Genomic DNA, 25,682 nt, shown 5'->3' on the forward strand with positions numbered 1-25,682 from the left:
TTGCTTTATCTAAATTAATTAATTACGAGGAAGAAATATTTCTTCATTGTATTAGCATTCTTTTCAGGATTTCTCTGGTTCTATCTTATTAAACGAAATATGCAGCGACGTTTTACAGAAGATGAGATCGCAAATCCGAATAAATCTGATTAAATCTTGAAATCTAATTAAAATGCTTTCAATGTCCAAAAACAGTGGTGGCGCAGAATACGTTCTGTAATTAGCATTTTTTCCACGTGAAATCACATGCTATCGCGCATCCAGCAATTTTTTCACTACTCTACGCTCATATTTCGCGAGAAACGAATAAACTAGCGGTTTCTGCCCTCGTGATTTATGCAAACAGCTGTAGAAAAAAAGCCGGTAATTAACGTTTCAATTGGCAGGTCATATTACTTTAATTATTACACCGATCGCGTTCTCTTTTGACAAAATTAATTAACCGCGGTTTAATTGGAAGCGCGGCGTATCCTTAGGGGATGCGTTTCAATCACAATTTCGAGCTTAAACGAAAACCCGTACTTCGTTCCTCGGAGAAATAAAAAATGAAGGTGCAAATTTTTTTAACAGGCGTCGCTCGTACTACGAGTACCCAGGAAATTTAACGACGAGCGGGTCAATTAGCGGCGAGATTAAAATTACAATGACATGCAAACGAAGGATAGACCTCATGATACGTTATTGTGCATCGCGACGGAAGTCGAGACGGTGTATATAATAAACGGTCTCGATGTGAGACGAAAATTACTTTTCTACAATAATTTTAATCGATTACCTTAATTCAGAGGAGAAGTAAATTACCACAACATACTTTCGCGTTAATGAAAAAATGATGAACCCCCATAAAAAAGATCTTTTCTAAACACTCGAATGAAACGTCTGGCGAATAAACTGAACTGCGAGTTAAATCGGAGGTTTTATCGCCGAGAAAAATCCCATCCCCATAAAGGAAACTGTCATTTTGAAGAATAAAGGCGATGGTGAGCGTGGTGGTGCGACGCGTTTTATGATTTTTCAGCGGGTAGGCATCGCGTCGGAAGAAAATAGGAGAAAAAAAGAAGCACACAGCATATTTCGCAATTAGCATTCCTCTTGTAAGGGGCGCGAGAGGTGTAGGCATCGTCCTGCCGACCCTCCATTCTCTTTCGCTTCTCGCCAAAAGCGAACGGAGAAAACTACGCGTGAAACTCAACCGACGCGATTTATGTTGCACGGAGGGTGAGCTCGACAGACACTCGTTTCTCTTCCGTTCGCTCCAGTTGTCGGCTGTAACCTGCGAAGCTTCGAGCGTACACGTATTCACGCGTGTTGCTTCTTCTTGTCCCTCGTTTTTTTTTCTTCTGTTCTCGCTTGGCGACACGACCGGGAAAGTCGCAAAATATGGGAGCGAGATCCAGGGTGTTGTGCAGGCTTTCGAGCGGCTGCGATTTCATCCCTTTATAGCAGTGTTTCCCAACCGGTTTAGAATCGCGACCTCCTTTTATAATGGCCAACTAGCACGACGATTTAAACCGTTCGACATAATTGCCTTCTTTTTTTTCGAACAATCGATTACTTCCGCAAAGAATGCTATTTTACACATCTGTCGATCGGATTGTCGTTTGCGTTGCGTATAACAATAAATTTAAGAAGAAAGACTTGTTTTCTCGACGGCGATGTATTTTCTGAAGGAAGAGTGCCTTTTCCGGTCATCGAATAGACACGTACCTCATCGATCACGAAGGGAGAGGTAAAGCTGCTGGGATTTTGATAGATTGGGATCGATCAATCGATTCGAAGATAATTCAAAGTCGTGTCCTTAGGATCACAACGGTCCAATTAGTCAGCTAAGACCACGTTCGAGATTAGATCGCAATTTTCCTCCTGGTTCGTTCCTACCCGACGCTTCTCTGCTGCGAAGGTGACGCTGACGTATCCCCATCGCGACTAATCTCCACGAACAAAAATCCAATTTCAAAGTTTCCGCCGCATAAACGAAGTTCCAAGGAAATTTCTGGCCTCTTGTAAGCCACGATATGAGTTCATAGCGAGCACCGAGGCACCGAGACTTCCCTCATAAGCTATGCATAGAGACGCGTGCAAGCTTGTCAAAGAAATTTCCCGTGTCTCGTGAACAATTAAAATGTTCGCTGCGAAAGTCAATCCTGCCCGAGTCTTTGCGTAACACGCGATGCCGTTTGTCGGCGCGATCGATTTTGCTTCGTGTCTCATCAACGCGGCCCCTCTACATAGTAATTAATTGTTTTCATAAAGGGGACAGCGTAGGAAAATTCGATTAAGTCTTCGTCTTATCGGAAACGAGGTAAAACGGTGTTTAAGTGGAAAATACGAAAAAAAACAATCGTCGTATTTTAATACTCTTGCAGAATATAAAAGTTAATCTGCTGATTTTTAATCGTGCATGTCTTGGAAGCACTGTTTTAACACTATAATGGAGGTGTCACTGGCAGTCGAGAAGCTAATTTTGTCGAGCAAATAGAAAGCGAAGAAAGAATCCAATTTCTCACCTCATATTTTATAACGAGTGACCGTAAAAATTTATGGATTTCTTAATATCCTCGTCACACTTCTAATGGGGTACGTTAACAGCCCGTTGAAGGACTCTCAATAGAATTCTTTCGATTCTGAATATGAACATTTCTCGAATTTTAGAAAGTACTCATCGATTCGGTTACTTAAGCTCGCGCTTCGCAAACATGCTCTAAGAATAATCGAACAGAGTGTTTTCCTTTCGACGGGATTAGAGACATTCGTCTTCCGTTTGGAAAAATAGAGAAGCGATAAGACGCCGGAAAGAAAGCGTATCCGATGATCGGAGGAGCAATTTTTCCGCGAGAGATGTTTGTTCTTCGGATCAAGTTTCCATCGAGTTACCTTTGAAGTTGCAACCGTCTACACATCATTTAGAGAAGTTACAACCACGTTTTAATGGCAACATGGATTTTAATGCCACGACGCAACCTTTGACAGTAATCTCTTTGTTCCTCGTTCCAGCCATGCTTGTTAAGAGCGTTTCCGACGAGCAAAGTTGCCTCTTTGGTATCGCTGTTATCTTTCCTCTACGATAACAAGATAATTCGAGCTTGACCGATTTGCGTTTTCCCTGCCGGTCACGCGACCGCGTACTCCGTGCAACTATCGCAAATAGCCAAAGTTTAGAATTTCTTGACTTATCTGAAACTTGCAATTTTCACGCGATTCAATAAAGATGTAATTCGACGTATCTCGATTCGATATCTTCAATAATTACAATAAGTACGAAACGAAAAAATTCATAAGCTAGAAAAAAAATAGAAAAGACAAACGTTTAAACGATTAGACAAGTCGTTCAGAGTTAATTAATCCGAAAAGAATTCCACAGTGTGAAAACGGTATAAAGAACTTAACACGAGGATCCCATCTTCGATAAATTAAAGAGGAATTTCCGGGGAATAAAGGTAAAGGAGAAAAAAGTCGGGAAAATTTAATGGTCGTCACCTTTCGTCGTCGGAAACGTGGCCGACAGAAGAAAACGAACGAGTGGAATGAAGTTAATTCGCGCGATAAAGTCCGGGTGGCGTTACTTTAATTACGTCTCGCCCAATTCCGGTAGATCTCCATTGAAATTTTACCCGAGATTCGTGGAAATGACGTGAGACGACGACCACTTCATGCTCCGACGATCCAGCTAATAATAATCGAACTAATGCTCGTACCTTCGGGCTATCCAATAACAAACGACGCGACGTCTGTCTTGTCTGACTACTTCGCCGCTCTACTACTTGCATCTCCTCGAAATTCCTTTCCTATTCAATTTCATTTCTTTGCCGATTTCTCCGTATCTCTCCATCGAAACGATAATCGTACATTACTTTCGAGAGTTCGACGCTTGTGACCCAACATAATTTCCGTGGATTGAAATTCGCATTTTGGGAATCTTCAATTTCACAGATTTTCTTATGGATCATATTAAAAATCGTTGTGAATTGTCAGCTTCGACCAATGTCCGTTCGACTAAAATTTTCAACCGATATTTTGCATCAAGATTTTTAATCGAATCCTTGAATTTAGAAACTGTGGTGGTCGGAGCATTAATAATACAATCCCCTGGAGTAGAAAACTCATCGAAACTAGTTACAGTTTGCTCGTACGTGGAACGCGTTAACTTTCTGGTTAGCAACAAGCATCGGAAAACGAATCCTCGCTAATATCCGTTCTTTTTGCGTCTCTAAAATGATTTTAGAAATACAGCAATTTCAAATATACGAGTGTTCGCTAATTTCCTCGTTCCTGAGAAAATGTTACGAAACAGTCTTTGTGTTATAGTTGTTCACGATCGTTTGCTTCGTCGTATTGTTCGTCGAACCGCGTTATTTCATCCGTGGAAACATGAATGCGGCAAAGTTGGCGAAACTCGTTTGTCCAAATGTTCGTTTGGGAATCGCGGATTGTTCGAGAGCCCGATTGCGCCGGTTACGAATTATTTGCAGGACAGTTCCGCGAAAACTGGGATAAAACTAATTCGTAATCGCTCGGCTACAGAGTTTTCGAGCTGCGCTCGTAAATCGTCGACACCGTAATAGCGCAATGCATGCTGTGCATGCTGTCTCTGCAACTTCGTGAAAGCTTAAATGCACTTGCACCTAAGTGATTTCTCCCTTAAGAATAATTGCAACGCGGTTTTTAAATGGAGGATAAAGAGCTGTGCTAGTGGACTTTAAATCCTCTGAATAGTAAGTATCCATGAATTTATTACTTCAAATAGCGGTGATCTCCAGCTTTATCTCCAACCTACATTTTTATTTCGACGATGAACTAATTCGAATCCAACTTGAACGTTGATGATTCAATTGAAATTAAAATACATATACATTATGTATGTATGTATGTTAAATGTATGTTGAAGCAATCATTTAACACGTAGACCGCCACAGGGAAAACTGACTATGGTCAGACACTTTATAATACAGATTAAGAATAGGTGTACTCCTTTCAAAATTTGAAATCTTTCAATGTCTTCTCTTGATCTACTAATATATTGTCTCAATATTAAGCTCTTAAAAGTTCCTTTAATTTTCTTGTTAATAAACGATTCGATTAAATTCGCAGTGCAGATCACGCGTGACCACTCTGACGTCAGCGTGTTAATCTTTCGCTTAAACCTGCAGCGTACTCGCACATGGAATCATTAATATATTCGGTGGGATATTCGCATGTCAATCGCTAGCTGTCGCACATCATTATGGTCATTTGCAATTGTCAAATATCGATTCACTCGCGTATGTTCAGTTGCTACAAACAACGTATTCCATGTAAGATCAGTTTGCCCTTCTATTAACCCCTTAACCTACAATTTTCCAGGCATGCGTCATGTATAATTTATTGCTACAATAAGATGAATAAAGAAAGTTAAAAAGTTAGTATCCTTGAAGATTATAATTAAAAGTGAAAAATTGCGATGTAAATACGAGACTGGTTTATCAAGCATGTGTGCGTCACGATGTTGTAGGGCAAAAGGTTAATAAGTGTATCGATGCAAGGGTGCTTGTCACAGCGAAAGGGTTTGTAAAAGGGAAGAAATAATTGCAGAGAAGAACTCACCTCTTTCGCAACCATCATCGCAGTGGGCGCGTACTTCATCGATCCACAAATGATTCCCAGCTGATAGAGGGCGAAGATCAAGAGGAGACCGGCGAAGCAGATGATGGGCCCTTTTCGGCCGCCTCGACTCAACAGGAACGACATGTCGTCGTCGAGAACGACGAGCACGTCACTCGCTCGCGCGGATTTAGACGTGTTTTGGAGAACGCGCGCGCGCGAGCGAGCGTGCACCGATGCGAGCGGTAGAATCGGTGCGATCACGACTCTTACGAATACTCGAGGCCAAGGTTTCAGGGCCTCGCGGTGTCGGTTACGCCATTAGCTCATTGCACCTGTTTAACGAGAAGGAAAATTTCATTAGGCAATGCTACAGTTGATTACCGTGTTTGACAGCGTTATGCGCTGCACTGAAAATGATCCTTGTATAGCCCGGCTTATTATAGTAATAGTTATGAACGCGGTGCAGCGGAAACGACTGTGTTTAGCACGGCAAATTATAATCGCTGTCATTCGCGACATTATCAGTTTAATTATTCGCGCAGAATCTCTGCTACCTTTTTTTAATACTCGAATTTTATTCGCTATTTCGGTTATGTTAAAGTTTAAGACGGATGTAGAGGTTTTATCGGTAATTATTCTCTTTCGTGTCGTAACTTGTTTATGGATATAATAAAATAAACCGAGAGATGACTTTTCTGAGATATTTTAGTATTAAAAAACTTCATCCGAGTCGCGACGGTTTTATTTTAATAAATAAACGTGATTGTACGAGGTAAATACATTATATGAATGGTAATGCAAAAAAGGTCAAATTTATAAATGAACGATAAAGCATGTGTCGAATAAAAACACGACGAAGAATGTTACATTATTCACATAGCAGAGGAGAGTTTGAAACATTTCCAAATTTGTATTATTCATCGGGTGATTCGATAAAACATTGCCAGCTATTTCAACGTTTCGTGATCGATCTGTTCTGTTTATATCGTCGTTTCAACACCGAGGAAAAAGGGGAACATATAATCTGCAGGGAAAAATCGTTACTACCCCTGCTAATATTTATCTCCGATCAGTCGGAAATTCACGCGAGCCATCGTAATTCTCGTTCGATGGCTCGATGCCATCGAGTTCCTTAAGCGTACTTTGATTTAGCTGCTCTTCCGTTTTGTGGCTCCGTTTTATGGAATTTATGGATCGGACTTGTATTTATAAGGATCATCGAATTGCGTTAGCGTAATAAATTATCTGACCGTTCTTATATACAGAAAAGATGAACAGACGCACTCGTACTGCAATATTTTACGAAACAAATTTTGTAATTTATTGTTAGAATTGGAGTAACAGGGGTATAAAGTTCTTCTTCTATGTTTTATTTTTTAATTTTCAATTTTGAAACTCAAGAGTTACAGAGGAGCTACAAATAAAGCAGGAAAAGAATTCTGGTTATACCAGTGGCGTTACAGCGTCAATAATTTCTCCGAAACCGATAGAAAAATCCAAAGGCAGAATAAAGTAAGAATTTTGTTGAAGGAATATTTCGTTGTACCGCGCTCCGCCAGCAACGTTGTTAATAACATCGTATTGTGTGCTTAAAGAATTTCCGATACTTCCAGAAGATAAGCTTGTAAATTTCGTTGGGAAAGTTCGTTGGCCACGTTCATTCGATATTAGTCCGGCTAAAGTGCAGTTAATGAAATTGGAACGAACCGAGAAAACTTGCGGACGTTCTTCGAGGAGAATTATCGACTAGGTTTATTCGCGACTCAACTTCGGACGAGTTGAGGATCGATGTTGAAGTGAGAAAGAAAAAAAGATAGACTGGAGAGGTCGTCCTGGTAATTAGATTGAAAAAATTCCCCTTTTTCGCAGTTTCCGAAAAACTTTGCTCGATCACGGATGCGGGCTCCGTATCGAAACGAGCGGCTGATGAAAAGTAGCGATCGGATATAAAGAGAGGAGAGAATGAAAACGAAAGAGGAAATCCGTGCAACTGGCACGTATATGAGCGGGTTGTATCTATTTTTCCGGCGACAGCTTTCGAGAAAGGCTTTCCATTTCGCGCCTTGCCTTTGACCTCTCTTTCCACCGAAGCTCACCTTTCCTCGAGGGATGAAAGATGAGGACAATCGCCACATATTGCTAGCTCCGAGCTACAGCTCCAATCTTACCATCCCATTCTACCTTAAATCCTGCCCTCGAAATAAACCGTTACTTCGTTTCCTTATACCAACGCGATTGTTTTCTGGATTTCCAGCTGCTCTCGTTCGATCGAATCGAAATTGGCAATGAACCTTTGAAGGAAACGCTTGTTATAAAGCATACGGTAACAGGCAATTTCTGCGACAACCAATTTCCAAACACCCCTTTCAATCGGGATGTTTTATTGTCGCGAACTCTCAACTTTCCCGTGTAAACGTTCTTTTGTTTAAGACGTTAGTTTCATAGAACGTTCAATTAGCGAGAACACGCTAAAAGTATAATATAAGCCGGCTCGCCTAAGGGCTCGTTTCGTTACGTAGTTATCGTTCGTTCCCACGGACCTCTCACATTTTCCCTCGGAAACGCAATTGAGGCTGGCCCTCGTTTCTTACTTTAATATTTATGCCGCTTTTAATATCCATGCAGGGCAACGGTTTATTGCAACGTGCAGTGCATTCGTGCGGTTCCGCCGAGTAAATTCGGACGAAATAACAGTGCTGAAACGAGGCCGACTGCTAATCCTCCCCGGCCAAACTCTTTTTTTCTTCTTTTTATTTTTTTCGACAATATTGTTACGAGCATGTTTAACATTTTCGTTGCCGGGTATTTCGGCTTGCCTAATGGGGAGATGAAATGTTTGACGATAAAATAGTACTGCGAGACATCAGGATAGTTAACAGTTGTACGGTGGAATTAGAACAATAGTAGCGTAGTGTAGCTTCCACGCGAAATTGCACACTTTTTAATCACCGTACATTTTGCTCGAATTTAGTGACACAGCGTACTGTTTTGAAAAAAAATTGGCAAGGTAGTTTCCCCTGTATAAAATCTTTGCTTTTTGTCTCAAATAAAAATTGTCGAAAGAGCTCATTAACATCTACGAATTTACACAGACGCGAACAGGCAGTGACATAGAAATATCACAGAAATGTGTCATAAACTTGGAAATAAGTATGCATTATCTAACACGACCTGAATGTGTTGACTTCCAGTAATTTCTCACATTATTCCGCGAGAATATCTTGCCAACTATAGCAGTATCGAAGTTCTTTCATTAAACTCGAGAGAACTAGTGTCCCCACGGAACAAAGTGTCGAAGGATGACCTCGACGATCGATAATGTTGCCAGTGTCGGGACAAAGAGCTCTCTGTGGTGTACAGAGAACTTTCGACCCCATCGGTCAGGCCTCGATTTCTCACGAAATCGCATGCAATGCCGAGCTGCTCGTGGCACGCGAATTTTTGTTCCTATCCTCCTCTCGTTTCGGGTTATTCAATTTTTTTTTTTTTCGCGGATACGTTATTTCCAGACATATCGGTTTACCAGGCTGGATTTACGGTCCAGACTTATAGCCAGCTGTTCGCATTTCACGCGAGAATGTTTGCCGAATTTTTAGCATTTTTCGATTTATGACGGTCGAGGAGAAAAATGAATTTTTAGCATAAACTGCAAGTTTTTCATTTTCGATGCGAACTGGCGCGATTCGATAACGCGAAAGAACGTGGAAATAGCGCTCATGGTTTATCAATTTGTAGATAGAAATAGAAAGCAATTTACGTAAACGGATTCACGGACGATCAATATTGTTAATATTTCAGTGTTATCAATGTTATCGAGTGTAGGAGAGAACGGTTTGATGTCCATTGTGTGTACCGTAGTTTGCTGGAAACCCAAATATTAATACAGACGACGATAAATACAATAATTGCTGTAAAAGCATTCTTTTGACCATACTTCGTTGAACATTAATTCGAAACAATAAATACTGAATGTATGACGTAAATGCTGCTTCAACAAATTCGGTATTATCCACTCTCGCGGAAACATCTGCTACAGTTTAATACTAAAAAAACCTGACACAATTAAAGCGAAGGGTGGGTGTACTCCTACATTTCTGCTTTCGTTGCGTGAGTTCGCATCGCGGTGCTCTACGATAACCGCAATTTCTGCAAAAATTGCAATTCCGCAAACGTCAGCTTGAAAATATTGCATGTCGTAATCTTGCAATTGCTGTATTATCAGTAGTTAGAAATTCTTTCAAACTACGACTCATTACCTTGGAAAATGGACTCATTTCTGAAGAAAAGTGGAATATTTTGTTCGCGAGTCGCTTTTGAAATGGTGAGGTTTGCCATCGATTTGATTGGCACAATTTTTTTGGACGACGGTTGGGTAGATTTTTATGTGTAAAATTGTTGGATTGCAAGGCAATCTCAAATACTTAACACCAAACCTACCGATATGTAATGTGTATTCCTCAATTCCATATTCCCCAATTCCATATTTCCCAATTCCATATTCTCCAATTCCCACATTTCCCAATTCCCACATTTCCCAATTTCCACATTTCCCAATTCCCACATTTCCCAATTTCCACATTTCCCAATTCCCACATTTCCCAATTCCCACATTTCCCAATTCCCACATTCCCCAATTCCCACGTTGTCCAATTTCCACATTCCCCAATTCCCACATTCCCCAATTCCCACATTCCCCAATTCCCACATTCCCCAATTCCCATATTCCCCAATTCCACACTCCCCAATTCCCACATTCCCCAATTCCACATTTCCCAATTCCCACATTCCCCAATTCCCACGTTCCCCAATTCCCACATTTCCCAATTCCTACATGCCCCAATTCCCACATTCCCCAATTCCACATTCCCCAATTCCACATTCCCCAATTCCACATTCCCCAATTCCCATATTCCCCAATTCCACACTCCTCAATTCCCACATTCCCCAATTCCCACATTCCCCAATTCTCACATTCCCCAATTCCACACTCCCCAATTCCCACATTCCCCAATTCCCACATTTCCCAATTTCCACACTCCCCAATTCCCACATTCCCCAATTCCCACATTTCCCAATTTCCACACTCCCCAATTCCCACATTCCCCAATTCTCAAATCCCTAAATTACCACGTCCCCAAGTCCCTAAATCCCCAAATCCCGAAATCCTCAAATTTCCAAATTCCCAAATTCCCGAATCTCCAAATTTCGAATGCCACAGCTACTTCGTATGCAGCGTTAAAACGACGAGTAAATTTACAGTACCCGTCCAAGTTGAAAAATCCCACTTACGTCAGAAGTCGAAAGAATTATCGGGATGTTTCTGGTTGTCTTACGAGGCGACTAAAAGGGTCCGGGCTAGCAGCCAACAATTTTACCCGGCAGAAGGTTCGATCTAAGTTATAACACTTTGCGAACGGTACAATTGATGTTGGATAAAAGGGTAGCAAATTTCTCCGGCAAACGTTTACCGAGCGAGTTGCGTTCGTAGCGTAACATTATAACCGAGCTCCATCGGTGTTACGGGTCATCTGGGCGTGTTAAAATGTTGAGGTTAAAAGGGAGGGAATATAGGATGGTTAGAATGTAACGTGGGAGAATCGAGGCATCGTATTGTTGCTTTGCGTCATTGTAAAGTCTTCTTGGTCGGCGAGTGAACGAGAGGAAGCGATTTCTCGTAAGTTTAATGAAAGAAGTTTGGCACGGTAAACTTTAAGCCGATATTCCAATCGACGACGGTCGTTTAACCGGTGCTAACGAGAACGAATCGATTTTGTCGAGGAGCGGGTCGGGTTTCCAACGAACTTGCGAGCATCGATCTCCTTATTTGAAACCTTCAACGTGATACGTGGTTACCTTTTCACGCTCAGATACCTTTCTCAATCGATTCTGTTAACTACGTTTAAAAGTGTGTATACAGTTGCTTGGTCAGTGACTATTTCCAGCATCATAAATAACTTTTTTTCAGAAAAATTCAGGCAAGCAAATGTTTAGTTCGACAGAAAAATATTATAAGACAGAATCCAAGATAATCCTATCCACAATTTATGTCTACGACTACGTCCATGAGACGTAATATCTCAGAAGTCATTAAAATTTATTTTCTCATAAAAACACGAATGATCTTATTTAACTTAAATAGGATTTTTCAAGTACCTGATAAAATATATTTTCTTATTTCCCGACTTCATATAATATGTTTCCCTGCGAAACATGCCACAATTTGTCACATTGTACCAGGCATCACGCATGCGTTTTGATTAATGCTGATTACACGCCATGGTGTTTTATTAAAGTGTCGAGCCAGGAATAATTTTAGGTTTCTCTTATCAATATTGCATCGACTCTCTAATTAATTGCGTCAGAATACTTGCAGCGTGTCGTGAATTACAACAATGTTTTCCTCTCCAAGGGCTTTAACCGACAACGTAATCATCGCGTTCAGTGTCGAGCATTACACGCGATGACGACAGTTTCTATTTCAAGTAGAAATCTTTTTTACCTCAGTGATCCATCGTCGCCTTAATTGCTATACCTTTTTCCGCATACCGTTCAACCGTGAAATAACCTGAGAGATTAATTCTATTTCGCTTGGACCAACACCGGTGAATAATCGAGGATAATGCCGCGATAATGTTCCTCTTTAAGCCGGCACATTACACTGCTACCCGGAGGAATTCCTGTCAATTCACTTCTTATTGCTCGGAGTAAAATTTACATCGACGAGAGAAGATAGTATCGATACCGATTTGATTGGTGGAGTTCCACCCTTGTTCAAGGGTTCGAGATCCGATAATTAATATAGATAAATTTTATGCTCCAAAAGATTGTCGTTTTATTAAAGTGTAAACCCTGCTTTAAACCCGGCATGATGACCACAAATGGTTTGATAGAAAATAAAAAAATTAATTAAACGATTTAAAAATACTGAGATATGAGGTGCTGAGACCCATTTTTGAAAATAATAATTTTACCCGATAATGCATTATATTTTAACCCTTTACGCTTGACTGAGAAAACATTTAAAGCTTACATCCTAAATTGCAAGCATTTCAGAGTACGTTTTATTACTTAAAAATTGCACTCTGATATTTCACGCAACGATATTACAAAAACCACTCCAATTACTCTGTTCGCGTTAAAGCGTCTTTCCGTCGAAATTGAGATTACAACATCGATAAAGAGGATCACGGGCAAAGCGAAGCAGAATAGAGATGCAATTCGAAATGTGGGAGAGACAGCATCGCAACGAGAAACGGTTTCCGGAAGACAAGCGTTGAAACGCAATACTAATAGATACCGAAATGCGGAAACAAAGGAAGATGGATCTTGAGACAGTAACTGTAGTTTCGGTTATCTTATAGTTAGGTATGTATTGCAGTTATGCATAGTTATATTATGTTGCAATTAGGTGGGTGTAATTATTATTGCAAGATGACGAAATATGCGAAGCGATAGCAAATAGATCTTTATGCGAGATCGGAATCTCGATGTCATGGCTGACGTTCTTTTATTATTTATGAGAACTATTTTAAGCACCATTTAAAAATAGTATAAGCAGTCTGAAGTTGTATTTCAATCCTCTTTATTTGCTATCTGCGTTCAACTACAAAATCCTGTTCTATCAAAAGTTCTCCGTTTCCTAAATTCTAGCATTCCCAAAATAGAACAAAGAACATCAACCTGCTCCGGCAAGTTCTCAAAATAAAAGGTCATCAGTCTTAAAACACCGACTATTCTTCAATCGACCTAAATTTCTTTTACGAAACCAAGAAGCGGAAGCATCTCCAACGCAGAAAATCTCCCAACAAACATTTTAAGTCAAAAATAGAGAAACGCGCGCAAAAACGAGCGTAATAATTGCGAAACAATTACCAACTAATTTGTCCAAGTTAACGTGGCAATCAATTACGTTTTACAAAGATCTCGTATACCTTTGTACCCGACCTAGTAAATCAAAGGCTAACAAAAATTTTCACAAAAGTCACGTATAAAGAAGAGGAAAAACGACACCAAGTGGTCCACCTACAGGCAGCAAGGTTCAATATAGAAATTAACGAAGGAGGAGAGAGCGCAGGACAGATAGGCAATTAAATTGTTGCCAGAGCAAACCGATGGAGAGTCGTATACGGACACGAGATGGGAAAAGGGTAAGAGACGGACGCAGAAATTGAAGTTCTAACGCCTAGGGTTCACAAACACGACCACTGCTTCATACACAAGAGCTAAATTTTACATAGCCTACGGCAACAGTCAAAACCTCGGCTGTGGAAATTTGCACGGGGAGAAGCCACGGAATGTCGCATTTAATTGCACTATAGATACTGTATTACTGCGCGTGGTGATATGTCGTGTTCAAATATGACAAGTGAAAATGCGATGAAAGGACATGCGACGCGTCGAAGTACGCCGATGGTATGGCGTGTGAAGGTACAGTGTGTGAAGATACAACACGTAGAAATACGGAGCGTGGGGATGTAGTCCGTGAGATTATAATGCGTGGAAGTACGGTGCGTGGAGATACGGCGCGTGGAGATCTAATACGTAGAAATTCGGCGTGTGGAAACACGACGCGTTGAGGTACAGCGCATAGAAATATGGCGCGTGGAGATCTAGTGCGTGGAAATACGGCGTGTGGAGATCTAACGTGTGGTAATACGGCGCGTGGAGATCTAACGCGTGGTAATACGGCGCGTGGAGACCTAACGCATGGAACTACGGTGCGTGGAGATCTAACGTATGGAACTACGGTGCGTGGAGATCTAACGTATGGAACTACGGCGCGTGGAAATCTAACGCGTGGAGATACGGCGCGTGGAGATCTAACGCGTGGAACTACGGTGCGTGGAACTACAGCGCGTGGACCTACGGCGCGTGGAACTACGGCGCGTGGAATTACGGTGCGTGGAGATCTAACGTGTATAAATACGACGCGTGGAAATCTAACGCGTGGAAATACGGCGCGTGGAGACCTAACGCATGCAACTACGGTGCGTGGAGATCTAACGTATGGAACTACGGCGTGTGGAAATCTAACGCGTGGAGATACGATGCGTGGAGATCTAACGCGTGGAACTACGGCACGTGGACATATGGCGCGTGGACCTACGGCGCGTGGAATTACGGTGCGTGGAGATCTAATGCGTAAAAGAACGGCGCACGCAGATCTAATGCATCGAAATTCGGCACGTGGAAAACCGAGGCGAAGAGATACGGCGCGTGAAGCACGTGAAGATACGCGTGGTGATCCAACTCGTGATAATATTCCATGTAGAGATTTAGCACATGGTGATACGGTGCAGAGATTCAGCGGTCAGCGATGCAACGCGTAGTAATACAACGCGTGAGGATATGGCGCGTGAAAATACGACATTATAGAGATACGGTGTCGTAACGCATGACAATCTGACGTGTGACGATGGATCAGCGTCCGAATTTCCGTGACATATTATCATCATTACATTGCGCGTGTTGAAGTATATTTCTGTATCTATATAATAAATCATATAACTTACGTTTACAACCTATGGATTCAATTTACTTCGCAGACTTTGTTACGAAGACGTGAACTTCTACAATGTGATTATCGTAAACCAGAATATCAATTAACACAGCTTGAGAATAATATGGGAGTACGTGGGCCGTCAGTAAAGATCCGTGTTACGAGGCAAAGTTTAGGGTAGAACGATTAGAAACGAGGAAGAGACGAAATGCTGGACGACTGATCCGCGGTCCCACGTGCAGCATGTGGATGCAACGTGTTAGTAGCAATCCAATTAATCGACAGACTCCACACGTGCGCTCATACGTATAATACAGCGGCCATGCAAACATCGGCAAGCTTTCAGGTAGAAACGAGGCCGATGCACGTATATTACCGTTGCAATATGCATCCCAGGCCGTTCATCTGGCGACGGATTCACCCCTGTTCCGCCAATGTGGCTCGTCTTTGATACGCGTACACCGGGAAAAACTGCGCCCTGGGAACGAGGACGCGGATAAACACGCGAACGCATTTGTAATGATTACGGCAAATGGACCTCGTGTATAACGGATAATCAGGAAATGCTATTTCCCTGTAGCGCCTCGATATCATTTAATTAGTGTTTTTCGATTCGACGATACCCCGCCTGATCGACGACGAGATTATTTTGTCACGGAACTGATATACCGGTCGACTATTAAAAGAATATTTTTTGGATCTCGCGTTATCTTTCGGGTGCATCAAAGGAGATCAGACAGCTCGTTTGCGAATAAAATACAAGTATACCGAGTGTAGTACATGTTTTCGCTTTGTACCTTTACAATTAGCATTGCTTTCGTATGCAAAGCGAAATTTACAAAAGGAGGAGATTATCTTCGTACAAGGATAATCAGGTAATACCGTTCCTCTGTACACCGTGTTATCATTTAATTAGTGCCTTTTTGTTTGGCCGTTCCAAGTTCCATATGGAAGACTATTTTGTTACGGAAATGTATGGAGTACAAAAGGATTTATTTACTATTATACATAGATCATTTTCCGTCATCGAGAACGTTTTCGAAAATTCATGAAATATACGAGAGTAATAAAATACTAGAAAGAGTGAGCTGGGAATTCATTTTTAGAAATATTGCATCGCTTTCATTGTTTATAAAAGTACTTCAATATATACGCACAAGATTAAAACTGTAAATCACGGAGGGTCATCGTTTCCTTTGTCTGCAAAGAGGGTGTAAAGTCAAGTAAAGCCGTTCGCCGGGTGCAAAGTGTTCTTGAAAAGTTTACAGAATATCAGGATATTGTATATCGATTTTTAGTGACTTTGAACTAAAAGGAATTCTCCTGTCAACAGTAATGTCGTTCCAAGATTGGAATACTTCCGATAACAAAATGTTTAACAAAAGCGTATCGTATAAACGAGCTTGACTAGGAAATAATTTTCAGGAACAAATCGATTAGCGCGTACATTAGCACTTCGTGGATTATACGTATTATCGGTACGTTTCCTCCGCTAATTTCGGCGGACGCCGCTTACCAAACTTTAAATTAATTCGATTGTCCCGTTGTTCAACAGTTTCTAGTGTACTCCGCTATAGCCTGGACATTTATTATTCAAACAGAGACGTTTACACATTTGTTCCGCAAATTGAAGTATACCAATTTCATTAATGCAATAATATTAGTAGCGAACGTCACGACGTGACGGTCAACCCGTGTCTGACTAAAACTGAACATTACTACTGCGAATCGCTCTATCTCTTATCATCCGAACCGTATATCAATCATCGTAGTACGGTAATCTGATGTACGAGTAATCTAGTACAAAAATCCTCGGCAAGATAAGAGATTAAAATTGATAGTCTCCCAGTTATTCCCCATAAATGATACCGTTGGAAAAAGCGAACGGCGGAAAAACAAGTACGCAGAAATTGAATGAAATATAGAGTCTAGTTTGTTGGTGTAGCATAGTCCAACGAGCAGTAAATGGTGTCGTGGAGCACCCAAATCACGCAGGAGTCTACTAATTGAAACAAATGGTTGGAACAGCCACCAAACCAGCACCCTTTTGTTTCGCCTGTGAGAGGCGAAAGCCGCATCGAATCGGAAGTTAAACAAATTTCCAATCTAATTTCACGCTGCACCATTCCGAACGAACTTCTGTGCGATGGTCAAACATTGCCACCACACCTACCACGCGTTCCTCTCTTAAAAATATTTCATTCTCGTGACAGTGATCAGGTGTTATGGCTCTATGGTGATCTCAAATGTTTACATTTAAATTCAAGGTTTGAGGTTTCGTGGGTTTGGAACATTGGTTTCGGGGATTTAGACGCTGAGGACCTGTGGTCTTGGGAATTTGGGGATTTGGTGAAGACTCAAGGATTTAGAGATATGAAGATATCGTAGCTTAGCGATTTAGGGATACGCACGCACCGTAGTTCCACACGTTAGATCTCCACGCGCCGTATCTCTACGCGTTAGATCTCCACGCGTTAGGTCTCCACGCGTTAGATTTCTACGTGTCGTATTTCCAGGCGTTAGATTCCTACGTGCCGTAGTTCCACGCGTTAGACCTCCACGCACCGTAGTTCCATGCGCCGTAGTTCCACGCGTTACATCTCCACGCACCGTAGTTCCACGCGCCGTAGTTCCACGCGTTACATCTCCACGCACCGTAGTTCCACGCGCCGTAGTTCCACGCGTTACATCTCCACGCACCGTAGTTCCACGCGCCGTAGTTTCACACGTTAGATCTCCACGCGTTAAATTTCCACGTGTAGTATTCCCATACGTTAGATCTCCACGCGTTAGATTTACACGCGTTAGATCTCCACGTGCTGTATCTCCACGCGTTAGATCTCCTCACGTTAGACTTCCACGTGTCGAATTTCCAAGCGTTAGATTTCTACGCGCCGTAGTTCCACGCGTTAGATCTCCACGCATTGTAGTTCCACGTGTCGTATTTCCAAGCGTAAGATTTCTACGCGCCATAGTTCCACGCGTTAGATCTCCACGCACTGTAGTTCCACGCGCCGTAGTTCCACACGCCGTAGTTCCATGCGCCGTATCTCCACGCGCCGTATCGCCACGCGTTTTATAACTTTAAGATTTGAGGATCCGGAGATTTAGGAGTAGCTTTATTATATAGTGTCGCTTTCACAATATTTTCATTCCTATTCTAAGTTCAACGCTAATATTTTAATTCGTCATTCACCTCTGCGCTGAGGATCTGTGCACTTGGGAATTTGGAGATTTGGTGAAAATTCAGGAATTCAGATATATGAAGATATAGCAGCTATTTAAGGATTTTGCAACTTGAAGATTTGAGGATCTGGAGGTTATGAATTGCTTTATTACACAGTGTTACTTTCATAATATTCAATTTCATCAATATTAAACATCCTCCAAGTTTAACGATAATACTTTAATTCGTCATTGCACCGAATATTCGTGTCGTTTAATCCATGGAGTGCAATATGAGGATTAAGTTTATGAGAGAAAGCCGTAATAAGTTATAAGTGTAGAAAACCACAGAGGTTTGGTCACCGTGAATTCTGGCGGGATTTTAGAGAAAAGGGTAGCGCGATGAAAGAGGTCATCTGCCCTTTATACCCATAGCTTGCAATTTTATGACAGGTTTACATTCATGTTTCACGCTCGTTCGCTATTCTGTTACGTGGCATTTGTATTTTTATATCCTTCTATCTTCTCTCTCCCAAAACAGACAGTTTTGATCCACGCAAAGCCGTATATTAAACACGAAACAGTTCTGAAATATTCGCACGATAAATAATAGCGCGGATGAATGCACAATTTTAGTTATAAATATACTCAATTTTTTTCACCGGATACCAGTCTGATCGTAACTTTATTTTAAAAATATGTTATTCGATTGATATTTTGACGATTAACTGCACGTTGGAACGTCGAATTACGTCACTGTTTGCTTCTGTATCGCGACTGATTCGACATGTTCCATTTTTGCCTCCATTTTATGAACGTATACGTGCATTTTAGAAATATTTCACCGGAAACTCGTCGAACTGGGAGCAATAAAAACCAACCAAAGAAACATTATTTCATATAAAATTTTCTCGCTGTAAAACTTTTCAATTCTCTGTGGTAATAAATCGTTAAAAATATCGTTATTAATTTAACTTTCATGTTACATTAATTTGAACACTAATTATTGGTTCTTCAGGAAAATACTTATCGACATTACATCCATTTCATTATTCACAATCTCTCATTTTAAAACTGTATCTTAATAATATGAAGTTAAAAATATTAAGACGAGAATTTTGTTCATGATGGATATTTTTAACGTTTCACTGAAGATAATCAACCTAATCTCTGTTCGAGTTGTCATTAGGATGTACAGAGGCTTTAACGAGTAGCGAGTAATAAAAGTCGCAAAAAATTCTCCGTTTACGTAAAATTCCCGAGTTTTCCTTAAACACAACAAGTACAGCAAGGCTCCCGAGCGTTACCGTATACGGGTTCATCATTCTCAAAGAGTTAAGAGTGCTCCTCGCGAACGTATCGCTAACGAGAATCGTCTTTTCTTCGAGTCGAGCTGCTCTCCTCTTCTCTGTCTCTTGCTCTTTCTTTGCCGGTGACTATCCCGTAAGTAGCAGCCCTCGAATTTCCTCGGAGATTCGCGTAATCAAGCCTTCATTCAACGCGAACGCATCCGTCGCGAGAAGCTCTTTCATTTTGCCTGATGCGTCGTGCAAAACAGCGAAGCCTATTCCCGGAAATAGATAAAAGACTGCGAGAGAGTCTGAAATAGAAGCGAGAACAAGGCCGACAATTCACGCGTTACCCTGCAAATGCGTGTCACTGGCTCGCCCGGAAATCGTGTCAAACTTTATCTCCGCCATTTTTCATCCTACTTCTAACCCTTTGCTCCAAACTTTACCGTTTATCCTCTTCTTCCTTCCGCGATACAAATGCTTTAATCTTTGCACTCTGCGAATGCACTGTTATACTCATTTTCAAGAATAAATACGAGAAGATTTAATTCCTGTGTTGTATATTTGATATGATGTTTCATACGGGAGTAAAATCCTTGAGAAATATGGAGATGAAGGAACGGGAATCCTACAGAGTTGAGGATCTAGAAATTTGATATTACAACGTCTGGTGTGGTAGGAGTTTTGATGTCGTCTAATGTAGCATTCTTTTTGATACCATTTAGTGTAGGATCCATAGAGACGAAAGGAGATGCAACGCGTTGAAGTACGCAGATGGTATGACGTGTGAAGGTACAGTGTGTGAAGGGACAACGCGTGGAAATACGGCGCGTAGAGATGTAGCATGTGAAATTATAATACGTGGGAGTACGGTGCGTGGAGATACGGCGCATGGAGATCTAACGTATGGAACTATGGCGCGTGGAAATCCAACGCGTGGAGATACGGTGCGTGGAACTACGGTGCGTGGAACTACGGCGCGTGGAACTACGGTGCGAGAAGATCTAACACGTGGAACTATGGCGCGTGGAGATCTAACGCGTGGAACTACGGCGCATGGAAATCTAACGCGTGGAACTACGGCGCATGGAACTACGGTGCGTGGAGATCCAATGCGTGGAACTACGGCCCATGGAACTACGGTGCGTGGAAATTTAACGCGTGGAACTGCGGCGCATGGAAATACGGCGCGTGGAAATCTAACGCATGGAAATACGGCGCATGGAACTACGGTGCGTGGAGATCTAACGCGTGGAGCTGCGGCGCATGGAAATACGGCGCGTGGAAATCTAATGCGTGGAAATACGGCGCATGGAACTACGGTGCGTGGAGATCTAACGCGTGGAACTACGGCGCATGGAAATACGGCACGTGTAAATCTAACGCATGGAGCTACGGCGCGTGAAGATCTAACGCGTGGAACTACGGTGCGTGGAAATCTAACTATTAATCTATTAATTATAAAAATTTGACAAAATGTCATATCAGTTTTAATATTATAGATTACATATTAACTTGCATTCACATCATCCACAATCCGTAGCACAGTGCCCCTAGAATACAACATCAATATGTACACATAAAAAAGCACATCCGAAAGCAATAATTTGGTAACCAAAAATGATTGACCGTTCGGAATGGGAACGGGAGGGTTAAAGACAGTGTAGTCGATTGCGATATCCATTGTCGGTTGATTCAAATGACAATTCACCGTGACGGGAAAGTGACACGCAAGAGAAGAGAAGAGAAGTCGAAATGAGCGGCATTGTTCGTGTTCTTTTTGTCGTCGTTGCAAGCGGGTCATTTGCATCAGTTACAGCACTCTCGTTCGCTCGACTTCTGCTTCTGGCGTGGACGACGTTGAAACGTGGTTGTTTCTCCTTTTTCGCTGGAATCATTAGTCTTCCATCCGTGAGCTTCGTAAATAATTTCAAGCACCGTGCGATTCTTTAACGGATCCTGATAAAACACGCCGGGAAATTCTTTCGTTTCTTTTGCTTCCCGCTTTCGTCGGTTCCGATAGTTCTGTTATTCCTAACTCGTTGTAAATCGTTGTTTCTGGCTCGTAGCTTCGTAAAAAAATTCTGTCCTTGTTGTTTTTCGTTACGAGATACGAGGCGCGTTACTCCCTTTGGAATACATTTCTCTGGTCTCCGCGAAATAAAGCTGCAGACTTTTTTATTGAATAAAATACGTTTTCGTTCGCGCTTGTACGGAATTCGATTAGCGGCCACGGATTATTTAGGAGACTCGTTGTCGAACGCGTTCCGAACACAGTATCTGGCGTAGTAATCTGCTTCGGTTAATAATTCGCCGGCACGAAACGTTCAACAATTGCAATTATGCATGGTAATACGTAAGCGAGGTACGGGCTTACACAATACAGTGATTAACGTTAAATTACAAGTAACCTGCTTCACTAACTTTCAAACATTCTAGGCTCGTGTGCGTTCATTAGATGTTTGCCTTGTTATCCGCGTGTTATGTACAATTATCAAACCGTATTATTATTTCAATTTACCTACAAAATAGGTAACGATGTTTATGCGCGTGTGTTATACCAAAACCTATCATTGTAATTTATAGATCCCTTATCCCCCTATTTCCAAATACTTTCGTAACTCGTCAACTATAATTTCAGAAAGATTCGATCAAGTCTTTTGATCAGAAAGTTGGATTCGTTTAGGGAGCGACGTTGGATCTCAATTACGTTCAAGATAAAATACGGTATCGGTAGAATTATTTAAACTGTGACGCGTTTCTACGGTTATCACCGAAACCGGGCATTTTTGACATAAATCACCCGTGCGGCAGGATCGAAAAACGTGGAACAGAAAACCTCGAACGTGAGTTAAATAAAACGATGGATGTTCGAATATTTACAATTTTAATAACGTTGCCGTGCAAACCGCAGCCACGGATAAATTCGTATAATCCGAATGCAAACATATTTTCGTTGTCGTCTCGATACCGATAAATATTTAATTTGCTTTCTCTGCGGTTCCTTTCTATTTTCCATCGATCGGGACTAGTTTTTCGTTGACTTTCCATTCGTTCGTATTTTCGTAACATTTCATCGAGGGTTCGCCACTCTGTTTGATCGGGATAAAAATGTATGGGCGTCGGAATCGAATAGTTTGGTGAAAAGCGAGTTGTTTCATCCCCGGTGAAGATTTCAATCCTGCTCGCAAGACCGGAGCTCGAATACTTTACCACTGAATTACGCGGAAATAAGGATGTTCGAAAGGAGTTGTATCTTTCGTTGTTAGAAAGGAACGTTTGAAACGTTTCCTTTCTTCGGGGCTTTCTACTCGTATTTCTCGGATTTGAATACGTATGTATTTTCCCGAGTGCTACATTTCATCGGAGAAAGACAGCTACAGGTATGCAACTTCAATCGATATCTTTATAGAGGTTGGAACCAATTGACACAGTATTCTGCACTGATATTCGGATCCTTCGAAAAGCAAATATAACAATGAATCTGGGTTGCGTCTCATCATCTTCGACCCAATTTTCGGTCAACCGGCGATCAACAATTTTCGCCGAGCATCGATAAAACGCTTGCGTAGTCATCTTACTCGAAATCGATGTCGTAAGTGTTATTTTTGGGTCGTCGGATCGCATTGAGAGCACCAATGGTAGATTTACGTAGTCGTATCGAATAAAATTTTCTGCGACGAAACGGTGTCGAGCTATTTATATTCGAAAATGCGGCATTTATCACGCGACAACCTAATAATATCGAGTTTACGGTATCGCGACGATCGAATAGACGGTTATTCTCGATTTTCCCCTGTCGGCGAGGTTCCATATGAGCAAACGGAGCCGTGCATTCAATTTCGAAACTGGAAACGAGCAAAAGAATGTTTTTCACCGTCTTCCGTCGTTCCATTTGCCCGTTCGAGCTCCTTCGACCGTTAAATCTCCCTTTTTTCCCCATCCTTGTCCACTCGAGGCTGCAGAAACTCGGTCTAGCTATCGAGCATCCATGCCCATTTCCGGTTCTTGTCACCGTGCCCCTGCGGTCTGCAATCCACGCACGTTTCTAATATCCTGAAGTAACCCGCGAAGAACGTATCTCTTCTCGTCGAGATTCTATTATCCGTTATCTAACGCTACACCAGCCACTGTGCCATTCTGTACGTTCGATGATTCCGTTCGGAGATCGCCGATCACGTTTTCGCGTTCCTTTCTTTCTATCCTTCGTCGAGTACCGTGAATCGTTGGACACCGCTGGGAATCGAAACCCATTCTCGATTTCGTACGTGGTTCTTTATCTTCCGTTTTAGTTGCTATTTCGTGACGAGGAAATTTATTGCTCGCTATGAATCGAATTAAATCTACGCACCGTATAAAATCCTCGCGCTGTTCCAGTTATTCAATTTTTCCCATGCAATTTATTTTGTCAGGTACACCGGTATTAAAACAGATTTAAAAAAAGTTCTAACATTATGTCTATTCAGCAATTTTTGCACGAGTTTATTTTTAATACGAGTAAAATTTATGTTTGCACTGTGTGTGCGTCAAAGTACAAGGGATTAATACTAAAACTATCAAGATCCTTATTATAAATGACACAATTTGTTAAATTGATTCTTCTTATGTCTGTATTGATCTTCATCAAGATAGAGAATTAACATGTGCACTAATTTATGTCTTGTCGTTTGTTCATTTACTTCTTGACTCCATTAAGTACATATACACCGGTCGTTTAGTGTTAAATTCATTAAACATAACCGCGTATCGAAATGTTTTTACGTGAAATTTATTACACGTTTTCAATCCACCGATACGAGTATAAAGATACATAAACAGTCCCCTTATGAGCTAAACTCTGGATTCAGAGGGGACGAATCGACGAGCGTGTCGAAGTTCATTAGCCCAGAATAATTTGCAACGAGGGCTCGAATTTTCGCGATCTGTATTCGTCGAGCAACGGGTCAAAAGTAACGTTATTAACGAATCGTAATTCGATCAGCGACGAGAAATCCCCTGGAAGCCTGATATTAAAATTGTGCGATAACTCGGAAACGAAATAAAGTTACGTTGCTTCCGTTAATGAAATCACGACGCGATCGCAAATTCGACGACCTGATTAAATATCCAGTTGTTTGCAGCCCGCAGCGCCTGTTTCCCTGTTTAGTATCGCGAAGAAGAATCGACTTCGTTTGCTATAATTTATCGCGAATATACGCGGTCTCCCTGTTAAACAAGTGGAAAGTCGCGCGATTTATTAACCGTTCCCTTTATCCGCGGGCAAAGGCTACCATTTTATACGACGATATTGTATAAAATTGGTATTCAGCACATTCTAATAGCGCGTTAAAGCTCACCGCTGGAAAATCGATTGCCTCTCCCAACCGACTATTTGAAATTATGCAAATTCTACGGCTAACGATCGTTCGCCACGATTAGCATACACGTTCGAGCTGACGATCGCAACTGTACTCTTCTTCCGCCAGCAGTTTCATTTATATTAATCCGCCCGGTCAGAAACGATTTTTTTGATAATGGAAAGCCGGCTTTGACTGGTATCGCGGGATTTTGATAACGAAAAGAGTAACTAGTGGAAGTTGTATGATCCCTCTATAGAACACGGTGACCAATTCGTTTTTTACCATTAATCCACGACTTCATTTTGCGATTTTTTATTTTATACTTTGCGTTACTTTTATCGTTTATTCACTACTTAATCTCTTAATCGCTAAAACCGATAACTTTAGATAGACGTTTATTCGTGTTCTTTGTACGAAGATCAATTTGTGTTAAACGAGATAAATTAACTTCGCGATAAGAATGTGATTGCGTTTCAACCAACCCGGAGATCAAGGATGATTCAGCGTATGAAATACTGTCCGGAACAAACGTTAGACGTTTCTGTATGATTTTTGTTTCCAAAGAGAACCGTCAATCATCCCGTGCGTCTACCATTCCGCATGAATTATGAATTGCATGAGAAACTGAATCGTAGCTTGAATTATAAAGCTCGCCATTATCTGCGATCAGCGTCAGCTTGTCTTAACTATTCCGAATAAACAGCGAATTTGTATTACCGAGCACTGAACTGGTTAGCATATTCGCGCTATAAAGTGAACTGTCATTCTGACACAACCTTTGCGCAAGGAATTTATTTCCCACCGAGT

General features: G+C 41.5%; 1 protein-coding gene across 5 annotated transcripts in view; it reads right to left on the reverse strand.

The window, feature by feature from the left end:
• The window catches only part of Tpst (tyrosylprotein sulfotransferase), a 142,892-nt gene that overhangs the window by 5,039 nt on the left and 112,171 nt on the right, over positions 1-25,682 (reverse strand). For 4 of the 5 annotated variants that reach the window (XM_076530378.1, XM_076530375.1, XM_076530377.1 and 1 more), the window contains one exon: positions 5,581-5,912. The exons of the other annotated variant lie outside the window; for it this stretch is intronic. In XM_076530378.1, coding sequence (XP_076386493.1) covers positions 5,581-5,724 — 144 coding nt within the window. In that variant the 5' untranslated portion in view covers positions 5,725-5,912. The remainder of the gene's footprint in view (positions 1-5,580; positions 5,913-25,682) is intronic. 5 annotated transcript variants of the gene reach the window in all.

This window comes from Megachile rotundata, chromosome 4 (assembly GCF_050947335.1).
Source record: "Megachile rotundata isolate GNS110a chromosome 4, iyMegRotu1, whole genome shotgun sequence".
Taxonomy (NCBI): Eukaryota; Metazoa; Arthropoda; class Insecta; order Hymenoptera; family Megachilidae; genus Megachile; species Megachile rotundata.